We start from the raw sequence: 23,832 nt of genomic DNA, 5'->3' as shown, positions 1-23,832 counted from the left end.
ACACTAGAAGACAATTCAGAAAGTAATAAGTTATCTATTTTGAGGTTGAGAGAACAGTTGACAAAACAAGTTAGATAAAAATCAATGGCCCATCACAGACATGCCGTACATATGATCAAAATGATGTCATTAGATATATTTCTTCAGTTAGCAAAGCTCATAACATGAAGTGTACCATGCTGCTAAAAAAAAAAAAACACATGAACTGTACTAATTTGATCATGTTCGTCTCATGTCTTGCATACGTACAATTTTCCCGATTTGTTGGCCTCAATTCAAGATTAGTGACGTGAACATCAATAATTATTATTATTATTTATGGGGAGTTAAAAAGGTAGACTTGAAAGATTAATTGTGATTATTTTATGTATCACCTATTTGTTGGGAGTCGTACACGAGAAGCCTAGACGATAAGAACAGTAAGCGTTCTCTCAAGTTTGATTGAGCCGTAATTTGATTCAGTCCCACCAAAACATCAATAAAAATTTAAGACGACTAATATTAATAAGATATATGGAGAAATTAGTTAAAGTCCTAATAAATGATGCAGAAGCTAAAAATGAGCTAATTCATAATTGTATCATAATAGCCCGCCAGATCTTTTTGACCAATGTACGGGCTTGATTTCATGTACCATTTAACATGACTATAAAGCACACTAACTTAGGATACACTAGGACTAGGTTGCCCAAGATTTCAGCAAAGACTAGTGGTACGTACACCTTCATTAATTGTACTTTTATTTATTTATTTATTTTTTTTTATAAGTCGTACTTTTATTTATTAGATTGGCGTCATTGTGTCATTCTGCTATTACATTAACAAAAATAAAATAAAAAAGCAAATAAACACTTTTGTATTTACTCAAAGAGATGAGGGTAAAACGAGAATATTATTTGTAGAACAGAAATGTTACCTGCTACACCCTCGTCCCAACTTATTTTAATGGGTTGATGCCATAATATCTAACAGTTTTTAATTTATTTTTTAGAAAAAGTCTACACATTGTCATCAAATTATTACTTAATTGATAATGTTTTTTTTAAGACTTTTAATTGAGATAATGTTCGCCCTAAACTACAAAAAAAATTGTCAATGTCCCATTCAAGGCCAACAAAAAAGACAAAAATAGCCCTACATTTTTGTCAAAAAGATAAAAAGTAGTCCTATAAAAAACAAAAACTTTTTTTTTCCTTAAAAGAAAAAGAAAAGTTTTAAGATTTTCACTTCAGTTTTTATTTTTATTTTTATTAAGGGTGTTTTTATCCTTAAAATGAGGATATTGACAATTTTTTATAGTTTGGGAGTGACATTGTCACGATCGAAGTTTTGAGATGATATTATCAATTAAGTAATAGTTTGAGGGTGATAGTTTAATAGCTGATTTAAAAGCTGATTGGCATTTAACGCATTAGTGAGATAGAGTGTAGTATGTAGGATTATTCTTACCCAAAATAAAACCAAAGTTGCATTATTTTGTTTCCATTTGCCATCTTTTATTAATGTTAGGGAAAATTCTTTTCCTTCTCTCTTGCTCTTTTCTTCCCCACCCCAGCCTCACTCCTATGCCAGAATAAAAACCCAAATTGTATACAGGAGAATGAATTAAAAAGCCATAAAAGACCCTTTCTCAGCAACTCTCTTTGCCCATATGATGAGTTCTTCCTCTTTGGTGGCGAATAATATATCCAAAAATGTTAGTATTATTATAGCATTATGGTATCTTAATGCCCCCAGGCTCCAGCTACACTGACTACACCTCTTTGTTTACCATAAACTATTCAGAAATGGCAAAAGCAAATCGAAAACCCATGACCAATATCAGGTGCCAGAATGATAATCCATAAAAAATGAAACATTTTTTTTAAAGAAAAGTAGTTTTTGAGGGTACAAAAAGATGACATAAACACTCACATGGGAAAGCGAGTTGGAGAGAGAAAGAGTGAGGTTTTTGAGGGGGGAGGGAGAGAGAATACATGCCATCTGTTGTACTCGCAGCACTGTTCGGGTTTCCCAAAGCTCTCTCTTTTACTGTTGGGTTTGGTCTATTGTGCAGGTGAGGAGGAGGCCAAAGGCAACTTCCTTTTCCCCAGTCTTCCACGATTCTCTCTCTTTTTCTCTCTGCAAAACCCATTAAGCTTCTTCAAATTAGAACCCTGATTCCTGGTTTTTTTTCCTTGATCTTGTTTGCACGTTGCTCAGGAAAATGCATTGCAAAGGTGAGCGTTTTTGTGGGTAGTTTTTAGTTTTTTAGTTTTTTTTTTTTTTTAGTGTGTGAAATTATTGAATGTGGTTCTGGAAAGAGTGAAATGATGATTGCTGGGAGTAATTTTGGGTCTTGATATGCAAAAAAGTGGGTCTTTTCTTGGGCTTTTATGCTTTTGATTGTTGAGTAATCATTCATTCCTGGAAATGAGCTTAAAGAATTGTTGGGAAATGTTCGTGGGTTTTTTATTTTGTTCTGTTTATGTGGTTTCATGCTCTTTTGATTGAATGCATGGATGATTTATGCTATTGCTTGTAGGATAATTTATGGCTATCTCTCACTCTTTCTCGCTCTCCTTCTAATATGTAATATATTTTTATAGATTGATATTAAAAAGTTGGGATCTGTCCGATAGGTATTACGATTCTCACAGTATTGTCATGATCAATGTGCATATGATCTCTTTTGCTCGGTGAATCTCAGACCCTATTTCACCGTATTGCCTCGTTTTCTAGTCTTGGGAATTTGAATATTTTATTTCTTGTTCCATGTTCTATTTTAGGGCTTCAGTGAAGGGCTGGCTAAAATTGGGCTGGCTACAAGGAAAAAATTGGGCTGGCTACAAGGAAAAAATTTACTAGGGTATGCAACCTAGTAAATTTCCTTGTCATCATATATCTGCATTATTATCAATTTTAGATATGTTTTTCTGAAGGTGGAATGTAGGAATACTAGAAATGAATCAAACTTAATTTTTATTTTTTAGTGTTTTGCTTTCATGAGTTATTGTTTGCCCTTGCATGCATATGAACTGTGACGGTTATCTTAAACTTGCTGGTTACATGCCTTTATTAAACTGTATGTTTCAATATTTACTAATTAAGCTCCGTTACTCTGATAAAGCTAAGCTAAGTTACATTGCCAAAAGATAATAAGAAAAGGGACATATGATAAACATGGGTTAAAACATATATTGGAGAATTGAACCTTTTACAGAAGGGACCTACACAGCTTTTTTTTCCCTGTTTAATTCCTGCACTAGATTGATACTTCAATCGGGATTGAGTGGTTTTATGTATGAAATGGTAAAGAGAATAAACTTTTCGTATCTTTCCATATTCGTTGGACTTTTTGAATGTATGTACATGGTAGTCGTAGCTTACAACAATGGAAAGCGTGATAAGCTTGTCCTAAAATGTATCTGTTCCTTTTTAAACAATCTTGTTACATGAGCTATTTGAAGAGTGTATTAGGGTTTGGGGTATTTTAGTCATTGTTATATCCCTCAAAACCTATATATAATAAGATTGTGAGGTAGGCTATGTATGAGAAATGAGTAATGCAATAAGGAGAACTAGAGTCCTCCCAAATGTGATGTGTCATTTAAAATCACCAATAGATCAAAATCCAATAATGATCATCTCACATTCAATGGTGATTTTAGAAGCCAAGTCACCTTTGGGAGGACACAAGGAGCTAGTCCTCCTAATAGCATTATTCATGAGAAATAAGGCTCCTCTTTCTCTTTAATATTTTTCATGCAAAACTTACAACATGGTATTAGAGCAGAGGTCCTTAGTTCAAATCCTGATTCTGTCAATTTACCATCCATTTAATTAAAATATTCCACGTAATGGGTTTCACCTATTAAAAGGGAGTTTGAGCCCACACGTGAGGGAAAGTTTTAAAATGTTGATTAAATGATTAAATTTTTCCATTCCTACAAGCTTATGCTTTTGAGATAAGTGGTGATTTAACATTTTGAATAATGCTTTTCCTTGTTAATGCCGATTTTGTAGGAATTACTGGATGTTTTAGCCTAAGTTCAGCAAGTCAAAGGCTGGGTGATATGATTTTATACGGACTGAATGGCAGATCAATCAAGAAGATGAAGTTCATTAGTTTCTTTTGTACAATTGATTTATGAGTAGAGAAATCTGGTAACTCTTTACCACATTGATTTCCAATGTGGTAGACCTTGCCTTTTCTGATGCTAATTATATGTAGGGCAGAGGAAATAGAATGTAGATAATTGGAACTGCAATCAGTTGGTAGAGATGTTACTGAGCCAAGAAATTGAGGATTTGTGTGATGATGGCTTTGAGGGATCAAATGATGAGCGCAGTATTTTCCGAGAGGTCTTGTTTGGGAATGACACTGATCACACTACTAAGACGTGTCTTGTTACTGGAGTAATTAACTTAGATTGTGAGTCTGGTAAGAATACAGATACATCATTCTGTTCTAACAGTGAAAACTCAGTTGTAACAAGTCAGTCTTCCTCTAAAAATATACATCTAGAGGACTTTTATAACATATCTGAGGATTTTAGAGAGAATTCTGCGCCAGGGTGTTCTCCGGACAGAATCTCCTCGGTAGAGAGGAATGATGAGGATGCGAGTGTCAAGCGAATGAAGTTTTCAGTTGATGAACTGCCTAATACCAGAACTGGTTCAGGAAAGATTTCCAATTCATCAGTGATTCCGAAAGAAATTGTTTCTGGCATGTTCTGTCCTGCTGGAGACTCTGTTTGTGAAACGTCGACTTTCCACTTAGTTGAATCATCAAGTCATGGTGTCACATCTAGTTCGTATATGTTGAAGCAACATGTGGAAATGGACAGACAGGGCATTGTGAGTGACCTAAATGTTCTTAAGAGTAGATTGCCAGGCTTGGATGGGAATGACGGAAAAGAAGTAGTTGTAAGTAAAGCCATCGCTTCACCCGTTTCCCAGGAGAGCTTTGCAACCAGATTATTGACTGCATGCCCATCTGTCCCTGTTTCGGAGAAGTCTGGATCTGTACATGCTGAGGAAAGACCAAAGCTATTAGAATCTCCTAAAATGGATGAATCTAATTTGTCTCCAAAGATAGACCCTATGAAGGATCCTCGCTCTCTTCTCCAGTACCATGTCATTAACTTACTCGAGGCAGCAGGATGGTGTATTGAGAGGCGTAAAAGACCTAGTAGGCGTTATTTGGAGTCGGTCTATATAACACCAAAGGGAAGGCCAATTCGTGAATTCCCTAAGGTTTGGAGGTTATGCGGTGAGCTTTTATTTGAAGATAGGCATATCTTTATGCAGGAAAACAAGTGTAAGGAATGGGCTGATTTTAGTCAGTTCTATTCAGATCTTTCTGATACATTGATAAATATTGAGAAAGAAACGACCCATTTGGAAAGTGCTAGCAGATTGGTTCATCGGTGGAGGCTTTTAGATCCCTTTGTAACTGTTGTATTTATTGATAGAAAAATTGGTACATTGAGAAAGGGAGAGGTAGTTAAAGCAACTCAAAGTCTGCTGATTGATAAGAACAAGAAAAGTGATACTATTTTGGCCTTGAAAAATTGTGTTGAACACCAGTTTCCTCTGAGACAGGTGTCAGCTGAAAGTTCATTGACAGTCTTTGGAAGGAATTACCATGCATGCTGTCAACAAGTCTCAAAATATGGCGGACAAACAAATAATGGGCCAGTGGAACTTCTGACAGGTTTATCTATGTATAAGGCTGATGGTATGTGTTTGGTGCATGCTGTCAATGGGATGGGAAATCAGTGTAGTGGAATCTCTGGGAACAAAATAAACAGTCAGGATTTGACTTCCTTACCAGCTTGTGGGTCTGATAGCACATTTTCCCAGTCAGGTATTTCTCGCTACGATGTCCTTGTTACTTCCAGAAACTGTAACAATATGCTTGGAGGGTCTGGAGCTGTTTCCTCTCATCAGAATAGTAATATGAATTCACCAAGCTCTGATAAGCAGATTTCTGAACATAATGTGGGGACACTTACAGAAGTTGCGGAAGATGTGTTGTTGGAATCTTTGGAGGAGAAAGATAAATTGCCGGAAGGCCAAGTTACTGATAAAGTGAAAAGTCAGCTGCAGGGGTCATTGGTTGACCATCCAAACTGCACAACTGATAATCTGGATTATTCTCAGGACTCACAGGCAGTTTGGCAGTCTCAACATAGTGAACAAGAGGGTGGGCAGTGCTCTGAAGCGTCGAAGTTCAAAATGGCAGATACGTTTTCTCCAGTAGATGTTATTTTGAAAAGGAAGATCCGCAGGAAGTCTAAAAAGATATCTGAAATCAAATTGAGCACATTATACCAAAGTGAAATTTTGGGTGCAACATCTACTGATAAGGCTGACTTGCCCAATAGCAAAGCACATTGCACTCACATAGAGTTGAAAGAGGTGCAGGAGTACCTCATTGCAGGTACTTCTATGAATACTAGAAATAGAGGAAGTTACAAGAACTCCTCGTCCTTAAGTTCTTGCCAGCTTCAAGTTGAGAAAAGATGCTCAAGGTCAAAGAAAAGACGATGTGCTCATAATGGTTCTAGAACTGGAAAAAAGAAATCATGTGAAATTGACGATGATGACCTCTTGGTTTCAGCCATTATAAAAAATAAGGATTGCAGCCCAAGTACTGCTCGATATTCTGCGAAAATAAAAGCCTGCAAGTTAAGATCTCGGAGAAAGCTTAAAAGCCAAAAGAGTCGTTGCAGGTTGCTTCCACGAAACCTGGGTAATGGGGGGAAGCACTTTAAGGATGGAAAGTGGCATTCTGCTGGAGAAAGAACTGTGTTGTCATGGTTGATTGATGCTGGAGTCATTTCTCTGAATGATGTGATCCAGTATCGGAACCCCAAGGATGATTCTGTTGTTAAAGATGGTCTGATTACCAGGGATGGCATTATTTGTAAATGCTGCAGTAAGGTGCTTACACTATCTGAGTTCAAGATCCATGCAGGGTTCAAACTAAACCGTCCCTGCTTGAATCTTTTCATGGAGTCTGGTAAGCCCTTCACATTATGCCAGCTTCAAGCCTGGTCTGCTGAATACAAGATCAGGAAAAGCAGGACCCAGGTGGTGCAAGCTGGTGAGGATGATCAAAATGATGATTCATGCGGGCTGTGTGGTGAAGGAGGCGAGTTGATATGCTGTGATAACTGTCCCTCTACTTTTCATCAGGCTTGTTTGTCCACAGAGGTTTGTCTTTTGTCAGCGTTGCATGTTCTGTGCTGGTTTGGTTTCTTCATTCTTATCTGCTTCTTATTCTTATTCTTTTTTTACTTACTAAAAGAAAAAAAAAATCCTTTTCCTCTCCTTTTCCATGCATTGCTTGCATACTTGGCATGATTGGTTCTATTCGTTTAATGACTCTAAATGCCTCTGATACCTCTGATATATTGTCGGCAAGTGTGAGAGCTTCTGTCCCTGTTGGATATATTTTGGTTGACAATATCTTTTGCAAATTTCATTTGTAGTTTGTTTGCTGCAAGTAAAGGATCGTTTATGATAGATTCTGTTAAATTGTAATAGTAAAATTTTGGAGACAAATATCCCGCTTTTATTGATGATCTAGGATTTAGGGCTTCTGGAAACTATCTCGTTTGATAATGGTTTTGAAAACACTTTTGTGCAAGTTGCTCTTGATATTCCCTTCTACTACTAATGCAATGTTTATTGACTAGGTCTTGAATTAGATTTGATAGCCATAGAGACTCGTGATAAGTCTTTAATGTTCTGGCATTTAATCTGCATTGCTTTCCTAGTTAAGTGACAAGTAGGAGATTGTTCCATTGATCCAGATGCTTATCTGCCACAGGAGTGCCAAATTCAGATTCATAAACTATGAAAAACTTAGGAAAGGTTGCATAATATGGATATGATAAAGTCTTAAAATGGTCAGTAAGCTAACAAAGTAATAAGCTGTTAGTATAGACACTATGCATGGTTTGCATACCCTGTAATAGATTTTATTGTTATTTTCATGCAAAGTATAAGGATCAAAGGAATCCAGTTTCATCCATAGAGAGAAAAAAAAAAGGAGTTACGTAAAGCAGGTTTTGTGAAATGTTGGAGTACAGAGGTGGTGGACAAGTGCATTAGTTGACATGCATGGGCATCTAGACATACACAGTCACATAATGAATGAATACCAACAGAAGAATCATTCAAATGTTATTGATCAGATCTGAATAGATAAGATCTTATTATGTAATCAACCAATAGATAATGGCATCAGTTCATCAAACTAGGAAATTCTACCAAGAAAGGTTTGATTTAGAAATTAGAAAAGTAAGGCATGCAAATTTATCTTAATAACTTTGTTTTTCATTCGACCAAGAAGTCCATTAATGAAAGTTGTACACTAAAGATTGGATCACTAAGGCAAGTTGTGCAGTATTGTGATATTTTATTATTATTATTGTTATCCCTTTTGCACACTTTTTGTGCATGGTTTCCATTTTTGAATTCGGTAGCTATATATCTTTTGGTTGTTTATGAAAATTGTAGTTTTGGTGGTCCATATTACTCATTTCAGCAGAAGATTGTGTGGGTGGTAGATATGTCCTTTTACAACCCTTTCCTTTTCCTTATGTGGTGTATGTGGTGTCCTATGGGTGGTAGATGATCCCTCTATGTCTTATGTGGTGTATATGGATTGAAATAAATACTAGATGTTTTGAGAACTCTACTAGGACTATAGAGTAATTGACTCATCTTTTCTTCTTTACTCTTTACTCTTGAACAGCCGCTTGGCTAGCTCCTTTAGTAATTAGTTTCTCTGATTTCCTCTTTCATTTCTCTCCCTCTTTCCTTTTCCTTTCCTCCTCCCCCCGAGTAAGGTTGTAGATCAATTTTCATTATTATCTTTAGGCAATTTTTATATTTATATGTTTCAAGCGATTAAATTCTCATGTGATGTTTCTGGGCATTGCTGTGTATCGTGCACATACATTTTTGTGACCTGGATTTAGTACTATAGAAGCTGTTAATAGGTTTGTAGTAATAAGATTATAGGGAGAAGAGGATGCTGCTGTATTATTCAGCTTATATTTAACCTAATACAAACATCCTAATATATAGGATTAGGTAAATATCACAATGACCAAACTACCCTCAAACCCTAATTACTTACTAACCCTAAACACTCCCCCGAAAAATGGATCATATAAATCCAACTTGGAAGAAACAAGCAAACGAAAAACACATATAAAAACATATTCTAACACTCCCCCTCAAGCTGGAACAACTTGGAGTACACAATACAAAGTCCCATAGAAATAACAAGAAAATTTGCTAACACTTCAACGCCGGTTGAAAACTCGTCGGAAACTGCAACAGGCAATCGGATCTCGCTGAAAAACACCAACGCGGATAGGATCTCGCCGGAAATCAACAAGGACCGGTCGGAACCCATCGCAAAACACCAAGGCCGGTTGGATCTCGCCACAAAACACCAAGGCCGGTCGGATCTTACTGCAAAACACCTTAGGCTGGTAGACTCTCGCCGGACAACAACTGGTCGGAAGCTACCACAAAACACCAAGGCCGGTCGGATCTTAACAACTAACAACGATCACATTTTACGTGATCAACCAATGAGTCTCACCAGAACTACTACTGCTGAAAAAAATAAACATGAACCTTTGCCGGAGACAAACCAAACTTGCCGGAGACAGGCAGACCACACTAGAAATACCAAAAACAGAAGCAAAACCAAACAGAAACCTTCGCCGGAGGCTTGTCGGAGACTCGCCGGAACTTCGCTGGAAACCACCAAAATTGACGGAAACACCCTAGAACACCACAAAGGTCGACAAAGAACTCAAAAAACATCATTAAACGCCACTAATACACCGGAAACTTGCCTGCAAACACCATAACAGCCACCGGCAACCACAAAAACCACCGTTAATGGCTAGACGTCGCCGGTAAGCACCGCAAAAACCTTCGATTAACACAAGAACTACTCAAAGGAACACCACAAAAGCACCGAAACCATCACAGAATACCAAAAACAAACAAAGTCGTCTTTTTTTTTTTCTCTCGGTTTCTAAGAACAACTCTAAAGTTTCATCAAGGCACTTCCCGTGTGGGCACTGTGCCCACATGGGTGGTGCTGCCACCAAAAGGAGACTCACTAACAACAGGTCGAGAAATTCAACCAAAAGAAAAAGAGCGGAAAAATTAAGACAACAAAGGGCCAAGGATTTAAACCCTCAGGCTCTGCTACCATGTCAATAGTTTGTATGAACGGTTTAGACACAAAAGATGGAGGCTATTAAACTTGTTCACTTGTAGCCTAGCACACATATTATTATATAGGGTTAGAGAAATATTACAATGACCAAACTACCCTCAAACCCTAATTACTTACTAACCCTAAAAACTTTTCTAACAAAAGCAAACATGCCCCTATTTATATTGTGATTTTTTCTTCGCGTCTTGTCAAGATATTGTTTTAGCTACCACAATCGTATTCCATTGCTCACTTTTCTTCACTACTTGAGCAATAGATGCTTTTTGACCAATAGCAACATAAACACATTTCATTTTGCCACTTGTTGATTGAGAATCGTATATGTTGCTATTGCCATTTTACCTGTCCGTTTGCCCCCAATAATTAATCAATTATTACTGACCTCATATCTGGTTTATAGAAAGATTCTGCATTGTGGTGTCGACCTCTGCTGGTGGCTCGACTGCCGTCTAGCAACTTTTAGCAGCCGCTTCGACTCCCATTTCCGGTTGATCAACCCCGCTTAGCACTTCAAATGGTCCAATTGTCGAGCTTCAACCTTAGCTGGAGCTGATCTTGGGTTCAGAATCATAGGTTATGTCTTTGGGTTAAGATAATGTTGATAAGGCCTTTTGATCACTTTCACCAAAGTTTGAAGTGGTGGAAAGATTTGTCCCGCTTAGCACTTCGAATGGTTCAATTGTCGAGCTTCAACCTCGGCTGGAGCTAGTCTTGGCTGCTGAATCATCGTTTATGTCTTTGGGGTCAAAAGATTGCCTTTCCACAACTTTCACCAATTGCTGACAAGAACCTGAGGAGACAAGTTGTTTTAAGGGCCGAGTTTTTTTTTTTTTTGGGGGGGGGTAAGCTTGTTGACCCACACTGTCATCCTTTCCCAATAGGACAATGTTCTCTAGTCGCCTTCAGCTGTGGTTTGGGTGGGGCTTGCCAGCTTGGTTACATGTCCCCCCTGACCCCTACTCTTCTTTAGTTTTAAGGGATGATTTTGGGGGTTGTGGTTTTGCTTTGTCCCAATTGGTTGTGATGGAATTGAGGTGCGATGGGGGAAGTGGAGTTGTGGAGCTATTCAAAGGGGTGGAAGCATTCCCCCTAAGCTCTTACCCCTTTGTTGTGTTGGGGAAGTCGGGCGGTTCAAATTTGAGTGCTCAGATTGGGTGATGCAATTAGCAACTGAAATCTATCAGCTTGTGGGGATCTTGTGTGAGGGTTTTGAGGGAGATTTTTTGGCTATTCTAATAGCTATTGAAGTTGAAGAACGCCATAGGCAACATGGCTTAGCTTCTGGCTCTAAACAAGGGAACAAAGGTAGTAGGAAGTTGAGGAATCTAGAGTGTTCCATCAATTACGATTCAAAAGGTGAGGGTTCAAGCTGTGGTAAAGGAAGGAAAGGGGGTTATCCATTTTTTTTATAAAGCCTAAACTATTATTCTGGAATGTGAGTGGTTTGAATAAGGGGAATAAGTGTCTGAGGGTGAGGAACTGACTCAAAGAGTGGAAGGTTGACATTGTATGTTTCCAAGAAACAAAACTTAAAATCATGTCTCTTGGTGTTGTTCATAGTTTGTGGGGTTGCCATAATGTGGATTGGTGTTGGACTCTAGAGGGGCCTCAGGTGGTGCCTTGATTATGTGAGATAGGAGGGGGGTAGAGAAGATTGACGAGTGTGGGGGAATTCTCCTTGGCTGTCACCTCTAGAAATGTTGAAGATCATTTCGCTTGGGCCTTTGCGGGCGTCTATAGCCTAATTTCGTTAGGGACAAAGGGCTCATTTTGGATGAGTTGGTTTGTTTACTCAGCTAGTGGAACTTGCCTTGGTGCAATGGGGGTGATGTCAATGTTAGTAGATTCCTTAGTGAGAGATTGAGCGAAGCCCGTTTATGTCCAGATATGGTGGAGTTTTTTGATTTCATTTTTGATTAGGGCTTGATGGACCTTCCTTTTGTGGGCGGAACTTTTACCTGCCCAATGATCGAGAATCTCCCTCTTGGTCCAGAATTCCTAGACTCTTCGGAGTGAGAAGCCCAATTTCATGAGGGTATCATAGAGAAGGCTTTCCTAGACTTTATTTGGATAATTTTTTGATTCTCCTCGATTGTGGTGATTTTGATAGGGGTAGTAGCCCTTCAAATTTGAAAATATGTGGCTAAAGTCTAAGGGTTTTGTGGATAGGGTGAAACATTGGTGATACTCTTATCTTTTCCAAGGCACTCCTAACTTCATTTTAGCTGGCAAGTTCAAGGCTTTGAAAGTTGACCTAAATAGATGGAATGAGGAGGTGTTTGGCAAGGTAGAAAGGAAGAAGAAGGTCCTTTTGGAAGAGCTACGTGTTCTCGGTATCATTGAAGAGGGGAGGGCATTAGGTGTTGAGGAGAGTATGAAGAAGGCAGAAATTGTTAGAGAACTAGAAAGATCCACTCTTATGAAGGAGGTGAGTTGGAGGCAAAAATCTAGGATCTTGTGGATTAGGGTAGGTGATAGTTGCACGAATTTTTTTCACACAGTGGCTAACTCCAACAGAAGAAGGAATTCCATTGATTCCTTGTTGATTGATGGAACTATTTCTACCAACCGATTGGAGATCAGCAAGCACGTTGTTCAATTTTATAAAGAGTTGTTTACAGAGCAACTTTGTTGGAGGCCTGTGGTGGATAATCTTTCCTTTGATTCTATTGATGAGGTTGCAGCTAGTTGGTTGGAGAGAGATTTTGAGGAAAAATAGGTATGGGAGGTTGTGAAAGCAATGAATGGTGATAAGGTGATGAGGCCTGATGGTTACTCTATGGCGTTCATCCAAACTTGCTGGTTTGTTTTGAAAGAGGACATCATGAAGATCTTTCGTGAGTTCCATGCTAGTGGTAAGTTCGAGAGAAGCCTTAATGCTACATTCCATACCCTCATTCCAAATATTCCAGGGGCTGTAGACTCCTAGGATTTTTGCCCGATTAGTCTTGTGGGTACCATCTACAAGATTATTTCTAAGACTCTAGCGAATAGGCTTAAGATGGTGTTGGAGAAGATCATTTTTACGTCTCAAATGCATTCATCGAAGGTAGGTAGATACTTGATCCAATTCTTATTGACAATGAATGTCTTGATAGCAAGTTGAGATTTGGAAAGTCGGGGGTTATGTGTAAAATGGACTTATAAAAAGCTTATGATCATGTTAATTGAGATTTCTTGTTGTACATGTTGAGAATGTGCGGGTTTGGGGGGAAATGGTGTTCATGGATAGCTTATTGTATTTCCTCGGTGCGATTCTCTGTTTTGGTAAATTGCTTTTCCACTTGTTTTTTTAGCGGTTCTTGTGGCTTGAGGCTAGGGGATCCTTTGTCTCCTTTGTTGTTTGTCATAGTGATGGAGGCATTGGGTAGGATGATTTCAGATGTAGTGAGTGGAGGTTTGTTGTCTGGGTTCTCTGTGGGGACAAGGACTTATATCTCTCATCTTCTGTTTTTTGATGATACCTTAATTTTTCTGTGGGGCAAACTCAAATCATCTATGCATTTTATGGAGTTTATTCTTATTATTTGAAGCTGTGTTGGGTTTGAAGATGAACTTAGCCAAGTCGAAATTGGTTCTTGTGGGAATTGTGGCTGGGTTGGTTGAAAATTTTGGTTGTGGGTTGCATCTTTGCCCTTGAAGTATCTTGGTCTTCCTTCCATTGGGGGCTTCCTATAAGGCCAAGTACATATGGGACGGTGTGATTGAGAAGATAGAACATCGGTTGGCTAGTTAGGAAATGTTGTATTTGTCTAAGGTGGCAAGATTACCCTTATCAAGAGCACCCTTTCCAACTTACCTACGTACTTCATGTTCCTATTTTCTCTCGCTACAAGTGTTGCAAATCATATGAAGAAGCTCCACCATGATTTCTTATGAGGAGTTAGGTGAAAAGTTCAAATATCACTTGGTGAGATCGGCTAAGGTTTGTACATCGATCTTTGAGGTAGGGTTGGGGATTAGGAACTTGCTAAGGTTCAATCATATTCTCTTAGGTAATGGCTTTGGCTTTATAGGCTTGAGAGAGAGGCTTAGTTGTGAGTGGTGGTGGACTCTAAATATGGAAGTGCATGGGGAGGGTGGTTTTCTAGTGAGCCCATTGGCGCGTATGAGGTGGGTTTATGGAAGAATATTAAGAGGGGTTGGGGGGAGTTTTGTAGTCATACTAGATTTGAGGTGGGAGATGGCTCCAAGGTTAGATGCTAGCACAATCTTTGGTGTGGGGATAAAGCCCTTGAGGAAGCCTTTCCAATTTTATTTGGTATTTGCTTGCTTAAAGGATGCTTTTGTTGCACTCTCGTGGAATTTTTTGGAGGTGCCATCAGTGGAACGTAAAGATTTACTAGAGCAGCTTAGGAGTGGGAGGTGGAAGTCTTTGCCTCGTTCTTTAGGGTGTTTTATTTAGTGAGAGTGAGATAGGAAAAGGAGGACAAGCTTTGGTGGATCCCTTCCAAAAAGGGGTTGTTTGGTGTTAAATCCTTCTACAATATCATGGGTTGTCATGATGGTGTCCGTTTCCTTTGGAAAAGTGTTTGGCGTACTAAGGTTTTGTTGAGGGTGGCCTTTTTTGATTGGTCGGTGGCCCTAGAAAAAATCCTTACCATGGGCAATTTCCGAAAGTGGCACGTAATCGTGGTTGATTAGTGTTGTTTATGCAAAAAGAATGGGGAGACTTTGGACCGTCTTCTGCTTCATTGTGAGGTTGCTTATGCTATTTTGAATGTTTTCTTCAATTGATTTAGGTTGTCTTGGGTCATACCTAGATGAGTAGTTGATTTGTATGCTTGGTGGTGGACTTCTGATAACACTCGGAGTGCTGCTGTGTGGAATATGGTGCCTTCGTGCCTTTGTAGTGTCTATGGAGGGAAATGAATGATAGAAGTTTTGAGGACCGGAACTATGGGGCGGAAAGAGAAGCTTGGTGGAGAGTTGTGATAGATGCGAAGTTTGGAAGCTTGTGGGGAGGGTGGTGTTCGGTTGAGCCTGGAGGAGCCTCTGGGGTAGGGTTATGGAAGAATATTAGGAAAGGGTGGGAAACTTTCAAAAGCTTTACGAGATATGCAGTGGGGGATGGGTCTAGGATTAGCTTTTGGCATGATTGGTGGTGTGGAGATTCAGCTCTCAAGATAGCTTTCCCGATCCTTTATAGTATTGCTTGTGCGAAGGAAGCCTCAGTTGCGGATAATGTGGAGATGCTAGGGGGTTCCAACCAGTGGAACGTGAGCTTCTCGAGGGAGGCTCATGATTGGGAGGTGGAGGCCTTTGCCTCCTTTTTCCAGGTATTACATTCTACAGGAGTGAGAAGAGGGTCGGAAGATAGATTATGGTGGACCCCTTCCAAAAGAGGTACGTTCAAGGTCAAATCTCTCTTTCTCTCCTTGGCATGCTCGGAAGGGAGGAGGTTCCCCTGGAAGAGTGTGTGGCGGACTCAGGCTCCTCCAAGGGCAGCTTTTTTTGCGTGGTCGGCGGCTTGGGGGAAAATTCTGACCCTAGATAACCTCAGAAAGAGAAATGTGATTGTGGTAAACAGATGTTGGATGTGTAAGAAGAGTGAGGAGACAGTTGATCATCTTCTTATCCATTGTGAGGTGGCGTCTGCTTTGTGGAGTGCATTTTTTGGCCGCTTTGGGTTATCTTGGGTGATGCCTGGTCGGGCTTTTGAGTTGCTAGCCTGTTGGTGGTCTGCAGGTAGAGGGGGGAGTGCTGCAGTTTGGAAGATGGTGCCTATTTGCTTTTTTTGGTGTCTTTGGAGAGAGAGAAATAATAGGTGCTTCGAGGATGAGGAGAGGTCTTTTGAGGACTTTTTATCCTATTGTTTCCATACTCTGTATCTTTGAACTGTAGCGTTTGTTTTCCCGATTTCGGTTAGCTATGATGATTTCCTTGTACGTTTTTCCCTTTCTAGTTAGGTGTTCCTCCTTGTATACTTCCAGTGTACTTAGGGGCGCCTTACGCTTTTAATAAAACCAGCTACTTACTTATCAAAAAAAAAAGTTTTGAGGACCGTGAGAAGACTTCGGAGGAGATTAAGTCTTTATTTTTCAATCATATCTTTAGACAGCTGCTTATGTTTCTCATTTGGTGATTAGTTATAATGATTTTCTTTTTCTTTTTGCCACCACTAGCTAGATGGCTTCTTTTATATACTTCCTGTGTATCTGGGGGCGCCTTGCGCATTTAATGATATTTCGATTACTTATAAAAAGAAAGATTCTACATTTTGGTTTGGCCTCTTGCTAAAACATTGTTCTTTATAATATTGATTTGTGTCTAATTATGTAATTGGTTATTGAAACATCGAACCATTTGGCAGATTTTGGTTATTATCCTGTATGTGGATGCTATTTTTCCGTCCTAAAATATATGCATCTTTCCTTATCAAAATATTATTGCCTGCTCTCGATATGGATGTAAATTTTCTTTCTTCTCAGCATCTGGACGTTCTCTCTCTCTCTCTCTCTCTCTCTCTCTCTTATTTTTCCTTTTGTGCGGATAACCTTGAATTTCTGTATATTTATCTTGGGAAAGAACTTGTTTTCCATCAACTTGCATATTGGAACTGTTTATTTGTGTTGCTCCAGAATGCATGATTTCTTTACATTATGCATTTGACTGCTATCAGATTATTCTCTTGCATTTGGAGAAAGGTGATGATATCTATCTATTTACTCTCGTAAAAAAGGTGTCTTAATCCTATAATTTCAGTAAATTAATAGTCATATCTATTTTCCTTACTGTTTGTCTTTTTATACAGATTTATGTTGAATGTGATTCTTTAGGAGCTCTAGATTGTTTCCATACTTTCCGTAAATGAGTGATCTTATTTTTCCTTTGTACTTCAGGAGCTCCCTGAAGGCAGCTGGTACTGTCCAAATTGCACCTGTCAGATATGTGGGGAATTGGTTAATGATAAAGAAGCTTCAAGTTCTTCTGATGCATTAAAATGTTCACAGTGCGAGCATAAATGTGAATCTCCCCACCCCAAATCTAAATTGAATCTCTTCTTGTAGCTTAAACTGTTCTAAAGTATGTGGATAGCTTGAGAATGTTTAGTATATTGGTTACTCATGGTTGAAAGAAATTTTCCTTTCTTATTTGTTGATGGGCTTTTTATTTTTATTTTTTTAAATGGAGAAAAGCAGTTACAAAGAATGTGGATGGGTTGAATTTTTTATTTGGGATAAATAACTCATGATATGATCTGTATTTGAATATTTAGTTTAACATCTTATCTTCTGTTATCACTCGTGCATATCTCTTATTAAAACCACTAGGAACTTGTTCCTCCTGATCTCAGTTTTATATGGCCTCTTTAATTGTTAGTTATTAAGGAGCCTGTGGGGTAGTTGCAGTTTTACCCTTAGTCATTCTTTACCCTTGTTGCTTTTCCTGCCAACATGGCTGCTAATTTAACTTATAAATCATATTCCTTATAGATAGATAATGAGTTGCACTGTACATTCATACACTGTTTTGTCCATGATGCTTTTCTATGGTCATAGTATTTATAGATAGAGGAGTTTCCCACTGTCACTCTGACAATGCTTTGTTCTTGATGTTTTTCCAGGCAATTTTGCTGTCTAAAACTGAATAACCTTTTTTTTTTTTGTTTGGAACAGATCATGAGGCATGCATGAAAGGAAAAGGTGTATATGCAGGAGCAGTATCGGATACTTGGTTTTGTGGTGAAAGCTGTCATGAGGTACTTTAGAATGTTTTGCAGACTTTCTAAATTTTGCTTTTTAGAGGATCTGTTGACCTAGCAAATGAAGGAATTATTATCTTCTCCTGTATGTTAGTATTGTTGGTGAAGGATCGACTGTGTTTGGAAAATTGTTTTCCTCATAGAAAGTATGTCTGGCTCATATTTTCATGTGCAATCGTCCTATTTTGTTTAGTTGAACTATCATCCATGAAATTTGGGGAAACCTTTGGTAATGTTAATTCTCATATTTACCTAGTTTTCTTTAATTATGGAGACTTGCCGCATCTTGTATGCGTTTTTTTTTTCTTCTTAAAAGTAATAAAAAACTTATTAGAAAGAGAGAAAATTCATACATACAAGCAGTGTTTTAAGAATTATGTTCAAAGTGAAAATTACCAAGTGAAAATTCAAATAACCAACAAAGTCTACAAACAGGGGCAGAACTAGCATTTGGAGTTTGGGGGGGGGGGTGTGGGGCAAAATTAAAAAATTTAGGGGTTTTAAAAAATTTTAAAGACTTGTGTTAAAATTTTGGGGGAAAACATGTACACATGAAGTATATAAGAAAAGTCTTTAAAATTTTCCCCAAAACATGGCCTGGAGCAAAAACCAAGCGGCCATGTAGTTCCGCTCCTGTCTACAAAGGAAAGGACGTGAACACTGCCAAAACCACTGGACTACTCATAAAATAACAGCAAAAATAATAGAAAAATGATATACTTACCAAAATTTTCTCTAAAAGTTGGTTCCCAAGTGATGTGTCACCATCTCAAGGGATGGGATGGTGACACATTTTCCAAAATAATATATCTTATGGGATGGTAACACATCATTTGGAAACCATCTTTTGAGGAGAAAATTTGGAAAATGTAGCATTTTCCAAAATAATATATTTTGGCCCAAGAATAGACAGTTCAATGCCATTAAATTTGTGATTATCCATTTTGCTTCATACTGTCCACATAGGCAAAGGAGGTTGATTAAAATAAAGGGTAAATATAAATGTACTCCTTGAGTAATTGCACCATTTCAATTTACTCCTTGGGCTTCTACGTAAGATTTTAACTCCTTAAGTTTTTTGTTCTTTTCATTTCACTCATTTTGTCCAAAATTGTCTTAAATTGCTGACATGGCATTATGTAAGCAGTTTTTCCATGTCAATTAAAAAATAATTTTTATTTTGCCATGTAAGGAAGCAGCCACCCCCAGTGGAGGGGTGCGCCGGCCACCCCTCTCAATCTTGTTTTTATTATTTTAAAATTTTAATAAAATAAAAAATTATTTTTTAATTGATGTGAAAAAACTGCTTATACTGCCTCGTTAACAATTTAAGACATTTTTGGAGAGGAGTGAAATGATAAGAACGAAGAGCTTAAGGAGTTAAATGTCTGATTTAGAAACCATGTAATAAATGGAATGACGCAATTACTCATGGAGTAAATTTTATTTACCCTAAATAAAACTGGTTCTATGCCTTTCAAAGAGACCTTTCCAACTGAAGTACACCTCAATCACTTTCTGATGCGTTATCCATGGAACCACAAAAACAAAGGACCACAACTCTCTAGTGGTTGATCAATGAATTAATAGGCAACCAACTGTCTCACAACTATATTTTTTTGATAATTGATTGTGATATTATTAAAAGTGTAAGGTGCTCCCATGTACACATGAAGTATACAGGAGAAGTCACCTAGTTATGAATGGCAAAAATGACAAGAAAATCATGATGACTAATCGTCAAAGGAGAAACGTAAGTAGCTATCCAAAGATAAAAAAGTGTTGAAAAATAAAGACTTTAATCTCACTGCCATATTAAAACATGCAATACCAGTCTACCAAGATAATATTGCTTTTAATTAGTTTATCCAAACTTTCCAAGGTGGCTGTCCAAACAAAATGTTAATATTCTAACACTCCCCCTCATGCGTGGTCTCAAATTATCCCTCATTAAATGAAGTTCAATACGTGAAATATTTGATTGAAAATGAGAGGTGGACTATTCTAATAATTCTAACATTTCCCTCACGTCTGGACTTAAACTCTCCCTTAATAAGTGAGACCCAACATGTGAAATATTTAATTGAAAATGAGAGGTAAATTGTGGTGTCAAAGTTTGAATTTAGGACCTTTGATTCTGATACCATGTTAAATCATTAGTTTCAAAAATTTAAACTGATAGAAAAATATAAATTTAATCATTTAATTAGTATCCTAACAAAGAACTTGGTATGTGCAGGTTTACTCTGGTCTTCAGTCTCGTGTTGGACTTGCCAATCATGTTGCTAATGGTTTTTCGTGGATGCTTCTTAGATGCATTCATGATGACCAAAAGGTTCATTCTGCCCAACGTTTTGCATTGAAGGCAGAATGCAATTCAAAATTAGCTGTTGCTATTGCTATCATGGAGGAATGCTTTGTGTCCATGGTGGATCCAAGAACAGGCATAGACATGATACCCCAAGTTTTGTACAATTGGGGGTGAGTTGCTTTTGAATTCTCCTTATTTTCAATCATTTGGCTCTTCATGTTATTCTTATGTTGCTCCCTTCCCTAGTTTCCTCTTCTTTCTGCTGGATCCTTATGGACTCTGCTTAATAATACACTAATTTTGTAATGTTTGCCAAAATCTCTATGAATGTCATGCTCCATTCGATGTATTTTTGTTATATATTTTATTGATGTCGGCTATTCGGTTTATTAATTCCATTCTTAATCCTGGTTGGTCTTGAACTACCCCTTTAATAGAATATTTTACAATTTGCTTCAATTGAGATGACTATATTATTGTAAGTTGAGTAATGCTACTCTTTACACCAATTTCACACCGGCTAATGTGGCGTGTTTTAAGTGGTATGATGTCAGCCATTTAAAAAAAATAAAAAGGAAAGCTACTTAAAACATGCCACGTTAGTCGGTGTGAAATGTGTGTGAAGGGAAACACCTCCTTATCTAGAAATGCTATGTATCTCAACAAATCCAAGAAACTTGACAAAGAGGAAGAAAGATATCCTTGCTATCTGGTAGATGTTGCCTTCACTCTATAAAAACAAAAATCAACACGAAAACAGATGCTAATCTGGCTGTTCTCTTACTGGTAGTACTAGCATGCCAACTGGTTGGCATCTAAAAAACTTGTTCTTTGGCTAATTACATTCTGATTAGCATCTTGAATTCTGACTCTAGCCAATTACGTTCTAATTTGTTACGTACAAGGGGTTTTCGTCTCGGATCAATATCCCCAAGTCATTAATGTCGTAGCTATATGTTGTTTCCCAACTCAATTTTGATTTGGCTTTATGTTTTTTCTTATGTGGGGATTCAATATTGTGAAGCTTATGAAGATCATCATAGTGGGAAGTGTTGAGATAACATGGTAAACACTCAACAAATTGTTGACGTGAAAACTTTTGAGTCCTAATATTTCATGGGGTTTCGCTCACCTCATATTTTATTACTTTTTTGTGCACTTGCTAAGGTTAAATTCTTCCGTTCAGAGTAATACCCAATTGTTATTACATTGTTAATTTTTTGTTGAGGATGACCCTAGATAGCTAACTTGTTTGCTTGTTGGTGCCTAGTGGGACTGGTGGTCACACTTAGAGTGATACTGTGTGGAAGGTGGTGCCTTTTTGCCTCTTGTAGTGTCTTTGAAGATAAAGAAATGACAAGTTCTGAGGACCGTGGGAGGATGTTGGCAGAGCTTGAGTCCTTTTTCTTTTTTACTCTTTATGCTTGGACGGTTGCGTTTGTAGCTCACTGAGAGTTTAGCTTTTATAATTTTCTCATTCTTTTTCTCCTAGCTAGGTGTTTCTCTTGTATACTTTTGTGTACCTGAGTAGCACATTTCTATTTTCATGATATTTCGATTATATATCCCAAAAAAAAAAAATAATAATCTTCATTGATGTAAACTATGTTGCTTTATCCTCCAATTTTAGGATTGAGATTCATGGTCTCTCTTTTCGGTAGAATCCAATCTTCTTTTGGGTGAACTTATTTGTTGTCTTCTTTTGGGTGGGCTTATTTGTTGTCTTCTTTTTTGAAATAGAGGACCCTTTTTTCTATACAAAGTCACCTCTAATCATTTTGATAAGCTTTTCCTTTTTTAAGATCAATGATAGCTTTTTAGTTCACCTTAATAAGCCAACCCTTTTTAAGGACTCGCCCCCTTAAAGTCTCCCTTACTAGAGTTCTTCATTTGTAGACTGGCCAAGCAATGTCTCAGTTTCCTTAGGCTGCTATCATTTGAATTGTTTGACTTCCAGTTTCTGTTTGGACTGGGAACAGTGCCCTTTGTATCTGGTATATGACATGGGAGCATTACTTGGCATCGTCTTCGATATACAATTGTAGTAGAATATTGGACATAGACACGGCTGTCAACATCGTGAATGTAACCAAGACTTGGGGTTTGATGCACATGTCTTCTGTATGGCATAGGGGATAGAAATGCTTAGGTTGCCTTACGAAAAAGCATATATAAATGTGTGACATGACATGTTGAAGATAGGAGTGACATTAATAATTATGGATGGTGTTGTGGATATTGATATGAGATGTATTTATATTTATGTGTCCTAGTACACTGGTGTTGGTACTATTATGAGTTAAGATTTAATACTTCTATGTTTCAGGATTTATTGAAATCTGGGGTTAGAGAATGTGCTTTTGTATTTATTAATGTTTTTTTAATTGGATGCATTGTTTTTCTCCATGATCTTCAGGTCAGATTTTGCACGTCTAAATTTTTATGGTTTTTACTCAGTGGTCTTGGAGAAAGATGACGTGCTGATTTCTATTGCATCCATCAGGTAGTATGAATATATATGACCTAGTAAGTACATTTTTCTTAACAATATGTTGAAGAATTGTTATTAGTCTTAGTTGTCCCTTTGATATTCATGATATCAGGTGTGGACGCTAATGATGTTACTAAAATTTCATTCTGCAGGTTGCATCACTAATTATTATAGTTATGGGTACCGTGTATTGTATGTATTTGGATTAAAAATTTACTACATGATGACTTTCTATATTCTCCAACATTGATGTCAAGAGAAGATCCTGAGGAATATGTAAATAGTGTGTGCTATTACTAATATTGGATTAATTTAGCTGGTATCAGTTTTATAGTCCTAACATTTGGATACACATTTTATAGCTACTACTTTATTTTAGTATATCAGATACATATGCGAAATTTGTAGTTCATAATGTTTTAATGCAGCCGACATATTTCATTTGCTTCTTTTTTTTCTTTTTTTTTTTTCCCTCAATAATATACTATTCACAGCTAGTGTCCACTGAAAGAACTTTTTGAATTAGTTCTTTTCCTGATAAAATGATATTTTAGATTTTCTCAGTTTGGCATGATGTATAGATAGATGAAATGCTTGAATTCTTCCCCCATATTCTTTCAGCTTTCCTTTATTTCTTTAATTAGCTAGTCTTTATTGTGATTTTTCAACTTTTGAGATTTTAGTTTTTCGGAGAGCCCGTGTTTGCTTCCAGTTTACTTTTAAAGTGTTCCCCATGTAATTTCTTTTTCTGGAACTCTTTATCTGTTTACAGGGTGCATGGCACTACAGTTGCAGAGATGCCTCTTATTGCTACTTGCAGTCAATACCGCCGCCAGGGAATGTGTCGATGCCTTATGATTGCTATTGAAGAGGTAAAAGTTTGCTGTCAACTCTGCAAATTCGGCCAGTTTTTGTAGTAATTGGATTTTACCTATTGCCAAGAATTGCTTAGGATGGGGTTTGTTTGGATAGAATGATTCTAGTATTTATTTGAAGTATGGGTCCTTTTTTCATACATTTTTATTTGGACACAGTTTCTTCATACCAGACTATAATATTGC

At 37.6% G+C, this 23,832-nt stretch overlaps 1 protein-coding gene across 1 annotated transcript in view; it reads left to right on the top strand.

The window, feature by feature from the left end:
- Positions 1-1,942: 1,942 nt before the first annotated feature.
- LOC132174729 (increased DNA methylation 1) overlaps positions 1,943-23,832 on the top strand; it is a 23,880-nt gene continuing 1,990 nt past the window's right edge. Inside the window, exons 1-7 of the mRNA XM_059586381.1 lie at positions 1,943-2,219; positions 4,006-7,203; positions 17,107-17,230; positions 17,884-17,966; positions 20,209-20,450; positions 22,697-22,783; positions 23,544-23,643. Coding sequence (XP_059442364.1) covers positions 4,264-7,203; positions 17,107-17,230; positions 17,884-17,966; positions 20,209-20,450; positions 22,697-22,783; positions 23,544-23,643 — 3,576 coding nt within the window. The 5' untranslated portion in view covers positions 1,943-2,219; positions 4,006-4,263. The remainder of the gene's footprint in view (positions 2,220-4,005; positions 7,204-17,106; positions 17,231-17,883; positions 17,967-20,208; positions 20,451-22,696; positions 22,784-23,543; positions 23,644-23,832) is intronic.

The sequence above is a fragment of the Corylus avellana genome, chromosome ca3, assembly GCF_901000735.1.
Source record: "Corylus avellana chromosome ca3, CavTom2PMs-1.0".
NCBI classification, from domain to species: Eukaryota; Viridiplantae; Streptophyta; class Magnoliopsida; order Fagales; family Betulaceae; genus Corylus; species Corylus avellana.
This window is presented reverse-complemented; position numbering and strand designations above follow the sequence as displayed.